Source organism: Thamnophis elegans, chromosome 5, assembly GCF_009769535.1.
Source record: "Thamnophis elegans isolate rThaEle1 chromosome 5, rThaEle1.pri, whole genome shotgun sequence".
Taxonomy (NCBI): domain Eukaryota; kingdom Metazoa; phylum Chordata; class Lepidosauria; order Squamata; family Colubridae; genus Thamnophis; species Thamnophis elegans.
Window position 1 is genome coordinate 8,544,423 of NC_045545.1, and position 12,947 is coordinate 8,557,369.

The window sequence follows — 12,947 nt, forward strand, 5'->3', positions numbered from 1 at the left end:
TTCAAATAAACCCTTCTTTCCTTCCTTCCTTCCTTCCTTCCTTCCTTCCTTCCTTCCTTCCTTCCTTCCTTCCTCCCTCCCTCCCTCCCTCCCTCCCTCCCTCCCTTTTCATATATGTATGTATGTATGTATGTATGTATGTATGTATGTATGTATGTATGTATGTATGTATGTTGTATTTGTGCTGATAAATAAAGGGAGACTAGTATAGATCTATTTCAAGCTATTTAGCTCTCATCAGCTAGCCATACCCTTACTGGGATTCGAACCTGGGCTGTATTACATATTAGGCAGATGTGTTAACCACTATTTTTTTTTAACCACTAAGCCACATATTAGGCAGATGTGTTAACCACTAAGCCACAAGGTTCTCCTCCTTTATCAGTCTCAGTTTACTGGGGAAACACAAGTAGTCCTTGGTTTATGACTGTGATTTTATGCCATTTTTTGTGGCAGTTGCTAAGTCAATCCCCATAGTCGTTAAGTGAATACACACACTCATTAAGCAAATTGCCTGGTTGATAAGCAAACCCATTATTCGCTATGGGGCATTTTAAACCAAAAAATGGAAGTAAGCCTTGGTTTTCAACAAAAATATGTGAGTGCAGGATGCTGCAAATGACTGTTAAATATAGGCTGGTTGTTGAGCAGACAAAATGCAGCTGTGGGACTGTGGAAGAGGGCCCAGTTGTTGAAAGTTCAGTACTGGGTGGTAAATATCTTTTGGGGAGGGTCCAACGGACCTTCAAATGAACATTAAGCACTGATTGTAAGTCGAGCACTACATAGAACCATGCTTGATTTTTAATTTCTATACATTTATAGCGGTGAAAATTTATTTTATTTGTAGGGGTTCTTTTTTGCTATTATTGTGACCTATTTCTGTTTTGAGGCTGCAAAACCAACACTAAATAAACGGTCTCCCATCCTAAAAAAAACTTTGGCAAGATTTGAACTTGTGTGTGTGTGAGATCTAAATTTGGAAGGACTTCGTTGTTTGATAATAAACAAACACCATCCTGCACTCTTCACCATTTCAGAATTGAAGATAGCAGCTCTGAGCTGAAGGACTTGCCGTAAGAGCTTTGTCGCCTTTTTGCTATTCTTGCTTGTGAAAATGATGAAATTACGTAGCCAAATCATGCAACATGGTTTGCACTGAGTATTAAATAAAAGGGCCTTGCGTTGTTAGAGCTGAAGTGGCGCAGTGGTTAGGGTGTAGTACTGCAGGCCACTTCAGCTGACTGTTATCTGCAGTTCAGCGGTTCAAATCTCACCGGCTCAAGGTTGACTCAGCCTTCCATCCTTCCGAGGTGGGTGATATGAGGACCCAGACTGTGGGGGCGATATGCTGACTCTGTAAACCGCTTAGAGAGGGCTGAAAGCCCTATGAAGCGGTATATAAGTCTAACTGCTATTGCTATTGCTAAGGTTGACTCAGCCTTCCATCCTTCCGAGGTGGGTGAAATGAGGACCCAGACTGTGGGGGTGATATGCTGACTCTGTAAACCGCTTAGAGAGGGCTGAAAGCCCTATGAAGCGGTATATAAGTCTAACTGCTATTGCTATTGCTAAGGTTGACTCAGCCTTCCATCCTTCCGAGGTGGGTGAAATGAGGACCCAGACTGTGGGGGTGATATGCTGACTCTGTAAACCGCTTAGAGAGGGCTGAAAGCCCTATGAAGCGGTATATAAGTCTAACTGCTATTGCTATGAGTGGGAATGGCAAAAGAACCCTCATCTTTCCTCCAGGCCCTAGAGGTAATCTTTAACAAAACACAAGGAAAAAAACCCAGTGTGTTTAATAGTCAAGTAGATTTAATTCACGTAAGAAGAAAACAAACACTTGAAGTAGGAAAAAAAAACCCTAAGCTGACATCACTACTACACCCACTTGAGTGTCCTAAGGGAAATGTGTATTGGGGGGAAAATTGTGTGTGTGTGTGTGTGTGTGTGTGTGTGTGTGTGTGTATTTACACAAGTTGCCTATCCTTGCTCTGGGAGATGGTATAAGAAAATACATCTGTGGCTGAGTGAAGAGGCATTTTAAATATTCACTGCAGCAGACCCTGGGGAGTGTAACTCAGAAATTAGTTGTATAAATCTGTTTACTTTTCATGTGAGTTAACGTCTGAACTTGGATAAATTGGAAGGGAACTGCATCAGGTGTAATTCTGCTTTTTGTAAGAGTGATGAAGATCCTCAGGGAAGCTGTTTTGGAAAGCTTGGTGCAGTTTTTCATAAACTTGTAAAACTCATGGGTGTGCCTTTTGCCCGTCACATGACAGTGTAAGTGCAATGTCGCCATACTTTGCCCTGGTAAGAGTTATTTACTAGCAAGAATAATCATGTCATTAATAAAATGCAAAGAGTTGACTTATCTTTCCTGAGAGACCGCCTCCTGCCGATTATCTCCCATAGACCGATTAGATCGCACAGGTTGGGTCTCCTCCGGATTCCATCTGCCAGCCAATGTCGGCTGGCGACTCCCCGGGGGAGAGCCTTCTCTGTTGCAGCTCCAGCCCTCTGGAATGACCTCCCCGTGGAGATCCGGACCCTTACTACCCTCCCGGCCTTCTGCAAAGCCACCAAGTCCTGGCTGCTCCAGCAGGTCGGGGGGCTTGTGAAACATCCAGCCCCACGGAAATTGTGAATGTTGCGTCCTTTTTTAAAGTGTTGTCTTTGTCTATTTATCCCTCTTCCCTTGTCTATTGTGAGCCGCCCGGAGTCCTCCGGGAGTGGGCGGCATACAAGACAAATAAACTAAACTAAACTAAACTAAACTTTCAACTTTCAACTTTTAATAGATTTGTATGCCGCCCAATCCCGAAGGACTCTGGGCGGCTTACATAAAAGCAGTTTAAAAATATTAAAAAAAGATTAAAAACACAAGACAGAACGGCTTAAAAACAGAAACACAACATGCACTCAGTTTTCAAAGGGGCTGAAGTTCAATCAGGATCAACAGCCCCAGGCCTGCCGTAACAGCCAGGTCTTAACAGACTTACGGAAGGTCTGGGGAGGGTCCGGATCTCGGGGGGTAGATCGTTCCAAAGGGCCGGAGCAGCAACAGAGAAGGCTCTCCCCCGAGGAGCCGCCAGCCAGCACTGCGTAGCCGACGGCACCTGGAGAAGGCCCGCCCTGTGCGATCTGATTGGGCGCTGGGAGGTATGTTGGGTTTCAGCCAAAGTCTGTCTAGAAATCCTTTCAGGAAATAATGTTTTTTCCTGTCAATAATATTTATCCTTGGCCTATTATGGACGATGTTATGTTAATGCTGTTGAATTCTTCTTCTTTTTTTTCTGATTAAGGAATACCTTATTCTCCAAAAAACTAGCAAAGTGGATGTGGATTCAAGCGGAAAGAAGTGTAAAGAGAAAATGATGAGCGTACTCTTTGAAACAAAAGTGGAGGCTGAACACAGAAGGTATGATTTAGTTGCGTTCAGCTGGAGAATCACCTTTGAATTGATAATTATATTCTGACAAAGAAGTTGGCATATTCACGAAGTCTCTTTGGTACAATATAGGTTTCAGGCATTTGAAGTCAAAGAATATTCAACGTTGGATGATCTACAACGTGAATTTGAGGCCACAGGACTCGCAAAACTGTTCAGTGAGTTTGTGTCAGCTCAGTTAAAGTAAGTTTGAAGCAAGACCACATGGCTGTGACTTAAAACTGTCATCGAATATATCAAATGGAAGAGGAAGATAACTCAGAAGGTTTGGTTATGAACAGGTCCTAAAGGTTTTCTGAAGCAAACTGTCAAACAAAAAAAACAAAAAAAAGCCATCTCCTTACAGAAAGCACGAGGCACTTTTCACAGTAGAACAGATGTTTCTTTGCTGTGTGCCCTGACAGCATTTGGCTAGGAACTGTTGAAAGTTTCAATAGTTGATATTTAAAAACTGTAGGTCGGGTGTGAAGGGATTGCTGTTGTCCTTGGGATTTGGAAACCTAATTTTGTGTGTGTGTATGTGTTTGTGTGTGTATAGGCTATTCTGCATGGGTATTCAAAACTTCAAAAAAATTTCTACTTGCATTTTTTGGTGTTGTGTTCCACCAGACGCGGCCAGCAGATGGCGCTGGGTGACGCGCCTCTGATTGGTCAAGACGCGCCTGCCGGTCGGCGGGAGAAATGCGGACATGCCATTGGTTCCCCGTCTGACAGCTACAAGTATAAATAGCTGTCAGACGGGGGTTTGCTTGCTTTTTGCCTGTCAGTAGTTGCTTGTTAATAAAACATTTACTGTTCTTGCCGCCTCCTCAGTTATTGACGCCTCAGATTATAAAACCTACGTGCTTTCGAACTGCTAGGTTGGCAGAAACTGGGACAAGTAATGGGAGCTCACTCGGTTACGTGGCGCTAGGAATTCAAACCACTAAACTGACGGCCTTTCTGATCAACAAGCTCAATGTCTTAGTCACTGAGCCACCGCATCCCTACTTACTTACTTACTTAACTTACTTACTTAACTAACTTACTTACTTAACTTACTTACTTATTTAACTTACTTACTTAACTTACTTACTTACTTTACTTACTTACTTATTTAATTTACTTACTTAACTTACTTACTTTACTTACTTACTTATTTAACTTACTTACTTAACTTACTTATTTACTTACTTAACTTACTTACTTTACTTACTTTACTTACTTACTTAACTTACTTATTTACTTACTTAACTTACTTACTTACTTTACTTACTTACTTATTTAATTTACTTACTTAACTTACTTACTTACTTACTTACTTACTTACTTACTTAACTTACTTATTTACTTACTTAACTTACTTACTTTACTTACTTTACTTACTTACTTACTTAACTTACTTATTTACTTACTTAACTTACTTACTTACTTTACTTACTTTACTTACTTACTTACTTAACTTACTTATTTACTTAACTTCCTTCCTTCCTTCCTTCCTTAACTTACTTACTTACTTACTTAACTTACTTACTTACTTAACTTACTTACTTACTTACTTTACTTACTTACTTACTTACTTACTTACTTAACTTACTTACTTACTTAACTTACTTACTTAACTTACTTACTTTACTTACTTTACTTACTTACTTACTTAACTTACTTACTTAACTTACTTATTTACTTACTTAACTTACTTACTTTACTTACTTACTTTACTTACTTACTTAACTTACTTACTTAACTTACTTACTTAACTTACTTACTTACTTAACTTACTTGCTTACTTACTTACTTACTTTACTTACTTACTTACTTACTTAACTTACTTACTTAACTTACTTACTTACTTAACTTACTTACTTACTTTACTTACTTACTTACTTACTTTACTTACTTACTTAACTTACTTATTTACTTACTTAACTTACTTACTTTACTTACTTTACTTACTTACTTAACTTACTTACTTAACTTACTTATTTACTTACTTTACTTACTTACTTACTTTACTTACTTTTACTTAACTTACTTACTTAACTTACTTACTTTACTTACTTTACTTACTTACTTACTTAACTTACTTACTTAACTTACTTATTTACTTACTTAACTTACTTACTTTACTTACTTATTTACTTACTTAACTTCCTTCCTTCCTTCCTTCCCTCCCTCCCTCCCTCCCTCCTTCCTTCCTTCCTTAACTTACTTCCTTAACTTACTTACTTAACTTACTTACTTAACTTACTTAACTTACTTACTTTACTTACTTACTTACTTACTTACTTACTTAACTTACTTACTTACTTACTTTACTTACTTACTTACTTACTTACTTAACTTACTTACTTACTTACTGAACTTATAAGGTCCCATATAATGACTCCTAGGTGGCTCACAACAATCCCTAAAATATGGTTAAAAACAACAGAATCCTTCCCTCCAGGTTCTAGATCAAGCATCCCTGCAGCTGAACCCCATCCTATCCCCATCTTCCCTTAGGGGAAGATCCAGGTCTTTATGATGTCAGGTGGCAGTTTGTTCCAAAGGACTGGGTTGGTCTCCAAGAAGCTCCCATCAGGTGACAACTTGGAGCACAACTCACCCTATCTGACTTAGTAGGACAGACAGGAGGAGAGAGGATCCCTGGTACCTTGTACATGGAAATCTTTCATTTTGTCAGTGGCCATTTCCAAATTGGAGGACCCGTTCTCCTCTGTAGTGCAAAGCATAACCAAACCTATGTGGAGTACATTCAGTTTTAATGAGCTCCTTTTCATACCCTCCCGCTAAAAACATCACAGCTGTCATTTCAATACACACTTGGTAATATAATGAGATGACAGTAAACTCGGTGCGCTTTGGCGTTTTGTCAACTGAAGTGATTTTTTTAAAAAAAAAATACTTTCTGCATCCAATTTGTACTTGTATATTTTGGATGGCAACATCTGCCTTTATGTCATCTAAGAAGAAACAGCTGTAAAAAGAATCTGTAAAGGAAAGAGTTTGTGCTTGCTATAGTAAATGAGGATACATCAGTCAAAGCAAAGTGTAATGGTTTCTTCAAAACATTTGCCTTATGGGGCAAATTATGTCACTTCAAATAGTTGACATGGTCATATTAGACTTCAGAAGGTATCCCGGAATGTCATCGTTGTTACCTGATCTAGAGCACATTGTCAAAGCCTGTATAAGATGAACATATCCAATAGTGTAATGCCTGAAAAACTCTACCGTGTCTTCATTTTGTACAGAAATACTGTGGGAAGAGCATGGACAGTGTTCTATGGTAGATGAGATTATGTCTTCAGGCAATTGCTTCTCTTCAAGCTTGCTAGATAAGGATTTTGGGTCCATGTGTGCCTTGTGGATTGTTGTTAGTTGCGAAGCTGACCCATCGCAACCCCATGGACAATGTTCCTCCAGGCCTTCCTGTCCTCTACTATCCCCTGGAGTCCATTTAAGCTCATGCCTACTGCTTCAGTGACTCCATCCCACCACCTCATTCTCCGTCGTCCCATTCTTCTTCTTCCCTCAATCTTTCCCAGCATTAGTGAGCCCTTCCTTCTCACTAGGTGGCCAAAGTATTTGAGTTTCATCTTCAGGATCTGGCCTTCTAAAGAGCAGTCAAGGTTGATCTCCTCTAGGACTGACTGGTTTGATCGCTTTGCAGTCCAAGGGTCTTGCTGGAGTCTTCTCCAGCACCATAGTTCAGAGGCCTCAATTCTTTGGCACTCAGCCTTTCTTATGGTCCAACTTTCACAGCCATACATTGCAACTGGGAAAACCGTATACACACTTTTGTTGGCAGTGTGATGTTTCTGCTTTTTAGTATGATGTCTAGATTTGCCATAGCTTTCCTCCCCAGGAGCAAGGATCTTTTAATTTCTTGGCTGCCCTCCCCATCTGCGGTGATTTTAGAGCCCAGGAAAATAAAATCTGTCACTACCTCCATTTCTTCCCCATCTACTTGCCAGGAATTGAGAGGGCCGGATGCCATCATCTTCCTTTCCTTAATGTTGAGTTTCAAGCCAACTTTTGCACTCTCCTTCTTCACCCGCATCAAGAGGATCTTGTGGATGGACCCCTTAAACAAAAGAAAGGAAAAATTGTCATGGAAAACACTATGCTTTTCATGAGATACTCTTTAAGGAAACACGTCCCTAAATCCTGAAATCTCTAATAATAGGTGTTGATATGAATTCTTATCAATAATAATTAGCTAATTTATTAGTTTAAATATTTAATTATTTTCCTACTCATCTTCTATAATCTGTAAACTGCCCAGAGTTGCATTATAGGGAAGATGGACGTCATACAATTTTATAAATTAATTAATATGATCAGTATGATTTATCCAGATATTGTTGTTACTGTCTCTTAATACCTATTGGGAGTAGCAACTAGTAGTGAGCTTATACCCAATTATACTCATTGCGAAATTCAATATATGAATATAGTGTCTTCATTATCTATCAGAAAAAAAGGATATAAGAACATCAAGATAATCTTATATTAATATACCAAACGTTTATATATACTTAACTGGATGCTTTGGGGAAGTTCTCAAACAGATCCTGAGCATTACAGAATTTTTACTGTCACTCAGCAATAGGTGCTTCTGATATCATGATTAACCATCTTTCTTAAATTTCTGTTTTAAAAACTTACCTAGATTTTATCTGTCCCAGTTTACTTCCACTTAGTTTTATTGGAATACCCAGATTTTGGCATCATGAAAAAGGCTCACCTCCTCATGCATAGCTTTGTATAACTCTATTAAGTTTTCCCTTTGCCTTTTTTTTAAAGCTGAGGACTACAAAATATGAACAAATTTTGAAATACCGCCAAATATATATATATATATATATATATATATATATATATATATATATATATATATATATATATATATATATATATATATAAGTGTGGACATTATCCCAAGTATGGCCACTTCTCCATGGATTTGTGTAAAAACAAACATTTCTTTCTCTTTTTTTATTTTTGAGAAATCCGTGTTCTACTGATGTCCTACATGGAATTTCTTTCTTTTTTTAAACAGCAATGGGCACATAGAAGCTATTTTTTTGGTGTTAGTGGGCTTCTTACCACTAACTCCTTTCTTGATTAGTTACTGTCAATTCAAACCCCAACAGTGTGCATATGAGATTAAGATTCCTGCCCTGTTCTTACGTGGTTGCTTGACATTCTTCTTGGAATGTTTCTTAGCAGTTCTTTTTGTCCGTATGATAAACATGCAAAATAATTTAGCTGGCTGGCCACCTAGCTAAGTTTTCTGCTAACCACTGGTGCCTTGTAACTCATTTATAAACAAGTGGTGCTGATACTTTACGTGACCCGACAAATGCGCGCCCAACAAATGCGCGCTGATAAAACTGCCGCGACAAAACGGCGACGTCGAAAGCGCGCCCACCAAAGTGTGGTGACAAAACCGCGCCCACAAAAGCGCGATTAGGGTTTTTAGGTTAGGGTTAGAGCTGTTAACATTGTTACCGTTGTTTTCGCGTTGTTTTCGATGGTGCGCTTTTGTCGGTGCGCATTCGTTGACGCGCTTTAGTGGGTGCGCTTTCGACGTCGCCGTTTTGTCACGGCGGTTTTGTCGGCGCGCATTTGTCGGTGAACCGATACATTACGATGTTTGTATTCCGTTGTGAGAATAGGTTTCTGATCTTTAACTAGTTATTAAAAATACAAGAAGGCCTCACCATTTATCTCATTCTGCTAAATTTGTTTTCAGAGAGATGTCATCAAAGCTGCTTAAAAATCTAAACAAGCCCCTGTCCGCATCCATGTTGATACTCAAGAACGCTTAAAAAGAAGCCTTATCTTTAAAGTAATATTGCTGGCTCTTCAGCAAGGCTTGTCATCCTATATGTGCTTATCAATTAATCTTTAATAACATTTTGTACCAATTTGAGTGGAATAGCTGTTAAACCAACTAGCTTATAATATCCTGAATTCCCCTGGATTCTGGTTTTTTTCCCCCCCGTACATTATCCATTTTACAATCTTCCGATACGTAAGTTGATCTTTAAGGCATGGTACAATTAACAGATAAGATCAGTTTGTTTTTCCATACAGTACTGTCCTTTGAAGATTTTCTTTTTTTTTTGTTAAAAGCTAAATGTGACAGGGTTGCCTCATGTCAGGAAAAGTTAACATACAAATATATTAAAACCCCCAATAGATGTTGCAGTAGGTCTTGATCATCATTCAGAATTAAGAACAAAGTCATCTCTCTTCTGGTTGGTTCCATGATAAATAGCAATAGCAATAGCAATAGCAATAGTTAGACTTATATACCGCTTCATAGGGCTTTCAGCCCTCTCTAAGCGGTTTACAGAGTCAGCATATTGCCCCCAACAACAATCCGGGTCCTCATTTTACCCACCTCGGAAGGATGGAAGGCTGAGTCAACCCTGAGCCGGTGAGATTTGAACCGCTGAACGGCAGAACTGCAGTCAGCTGAAGTAGCCTGCAGTGCTGCATTTAACCACTGCGCCACCTCTGCTCTTACAGAAATGTTACTAGGTAGATTATTCCACTTCATGCTACTTCCCCCCTCCCCTTTTCATTATGACTAACATATAATTCTGTGTATGGATAATTAAAACCACCCATTTGAAAGTCTCTCTAATTTCATCCTCAAACTTAAGATCATCTGTAATTTTGATTGGGGAAAGATACATCCTCAGTTCCTGTGGGTAGATTTGTTGATGTAAAGTGTCAAAACTTTGTACCCATTCATATGAGCTCAGGAATGCTCCCAGGTTTTTCACTACCTCTCTATGTTCATTTTATCATGCACAATTATTCATGTGCCAACCAGTTTAAAGAAATATCGGGGTGATCCATGCATTTTCCCAACTTCTGATTGATGTTTTTGCTGTTTCCAGAATCGTACTGTTGTCTTGAGTGGCAGATTGTGTTTCTCAGAATTGCTTTGGAAAACCTCAAAATGAGTAAACCTCCAGCTTTGTCGCGGATGCTTCTGAAATATGTACAATCTCTCAGTACTTACTGGCAAAAAGCTTCACGACATACATTAATATTGGGGAACACGTGCGTGTGCATGTTGCACTTTTTCGTTTCAGAACCATCTGCACTACAAATGATCCAGTGGTGGGTTTCAAAAATTGTTCGAACCTACTCTGTGGGTGTGGCCAACTTTGTGGGAGTGGCTTGTCCCTCATGTGACTGGGAGTGGCTTGCCGCCCATGTGACCGGATGGGAAGATGCCGACGACACTTGTCAAAACCACCTTAAATTACTTCACACACAGCACTGGCATGCATAAGAATATGATGTAAACTTGTTTTTTAAAAGGCATCTTTGGTTTGCGTTAAAACAATTTCAACACACACAATGTTCTGATTGCACCACAAACGCAGTAGTCATCCTTACTTTTCACAGAGACACTGAGTTTTATAAATATGAGCATGATAGTGTAGAATAATCATATCCAAGGACCAGTGGTGGGTTTCAAAAAATTTTGGAACCTCTTCTGTAGGTGTGGCCGGCTTTCCGGGTCCATTGGTGGAACCTCTTCTAACCGGTTCGGTAGATTTGACGAACCGGTTCTACCGAATAGGTGCGAACTGGTAGGAACCCACCTCTGAAATGATCTATCTGTAGACAACAAGAACGTCAGGTGCAAACAGCCAGAACCACTCATGAATAGGGGTTCTGGTTGCTTTGAAGAAGCTTCTTGGATGAGAAGCGAAATGTCTTCCAGAAAGACCAGGAAGTTCAGTTGCCTCCTGAAAAAGCACCTTTGGGAGAACCATGACCTGGATGACTGAGAATCTCTATAGACTCTCAAACATAAGATTTATTATTAGTCACTTATGTTACAAGAAACTCACCAGACTGAGTACATTCCCACAGGAATGGTCAGTTAAGGCTTCAGGGATTCTGGGAGCAGTCAGGCGTGTGTTGCTTTCTGCAGTGGAAGGACTCTTAAATTCGGCTCTCCCTTAACACCTTCCTCTAGTCTAACTGAGATTCTACCACAAGAGGAAAAAAAAAGAATTCATGATGACTACTATTCAGAATAACAATGCTAAACAGAAAATAACTCTTCGTATCCTGCTCTGTTTGATGTGCTCCTCAGAAGAGCCCAGTCTTCTCGGAAAAGGTAACTCAGTTCAAGTCATGACAACTTCTTTGAATTAAGGCTGCAAATTTAAATACAACCGTCATTTGGGAAACTAATCGTATGTGAGTCACACCGATCGCTTTGAAATCTCATTCCTGTTCACATCCTGTTGTATAAATGGTAGTAGCCAAAGTTGATGGCATTCATGACAACTAGCCCTTGTCTCCTGGCTGAAGCCAGGAAACCAATGAAAGATGGTTCGTATATGGGACGCGGCATTTATAAATGATCCACGATGCTAAAATTCGGGGACTTGTTGCAACCCCCATAAAGCATCTTTGTACTCACCAGGCAAGAAGTCTGATTATCTGTCAAGCCCACAGATAATAACAGATGCTTTGTCCATTGATCTTCTATCACCGGCTTAATTTGTTACTCACTATTGTTAAATGGCCTAAATCGACAGATCCATTCAGCATAAGAAATGACTTGAGCTTTTCTGCTTAATTTGAAATACTTTAAGGGTACATGACATTGCTCAGACATCTGTAGGGAAACATCAAAGGGGAGGTCAACCCAGTTTTGACCTAGCCAATGTCCTTGCTTTCCATTTATCATCTGTCAACATTAAAAAGAAAGTAAATGCCTGGTTTTTACACAAGCCCTGGTAACTGTTAGAGGTAGCACACTTTCTGTTTTGTAGCCAGGATGGTCAAATCTGAATAATGTTTTAATGCAACACTCCTTTCTCAGTTACATTTCTTGGGTTCTATTATACTGATCTGTTCTGACCCCCTCCTCTGTCCAGTAACGAAAGCCGAGACGAGCTTAATTAGAATGTCCTTTAATAACAAGACTAGAATCTCGGTAGCTGAAAGCCAAGCAAACAAACAGATAAGGACCTTGGCAGCAATTCCGACAAACCTTGGCAGCAATTCAGACAAACCTTGGCAGCAATCCAGCCTGCCAAGTTAGTTACATTCTCTTTTGTCAATGCGTTGACTTCTGCAAGAACGGCGTGTCACAAGCAGTCTTTTTTATAGTCTGGAGAGGAGCCTAATGACCATCAGCTGAGCGCAATTACCTCCTGTAATTGCGTAATTGTTCCTGATGCCTAATAGCTCTTCGATGGTGTGCATCCAGGAACAACTCACTGCTGGCTTCTGGATCACTCTCCCTTGTCTCCTCTCCACTGGTTCAAGGCTCAGGCGCCACCTGGTGGCCAACCAGTCTCTCCGTGCCCTGCTCGGAGTTGGAACCCTGTCCAGGGTCCTCCACATCCTCCAGAGCCGACTCATAGGGCCCCTCGCTGTCGGAGTCTGGTGGCAGCTCCAACGGCTCCTGCTGGGCCACAACACTGATCCATTCGATTACTGGGGTCACCTA

General features: G+C 40.0%; 1 protein-coding gene across 2 annotated transcripts in view; it reads left to right on the forward strand.

Moving 5' to 3' along the window:
- Positions 1-4,295, forward strand: part of RWDD3 (RWD domain containing 3) — a 31,327-nt gene extending 27,032 nt beyond the window's left edge. The window contains exons 3-4 of one of the 2 annotated variants that reach the window (XM_032217228.1): positions 3,312-3,427; positions 3,530-4,294. In XM_032217228.1, coding sequence (XP_032073119.1) covers positions 3,312-3,427; positions 3,530-3,644 — 231 coding nt within the window. In that variant the 3' untranslated portion in view covers positions 3,645-4,294. Of the gene's footprint in view, positions 1-3,311; positions 3,428-3,529 lie in introns of both variants that reach the window. The other variant, XM_032217229.1, reaches the window with a different exon arrangement.
- Positions 4,296-12,947: the final 8,652 nt, after the last annotated feature.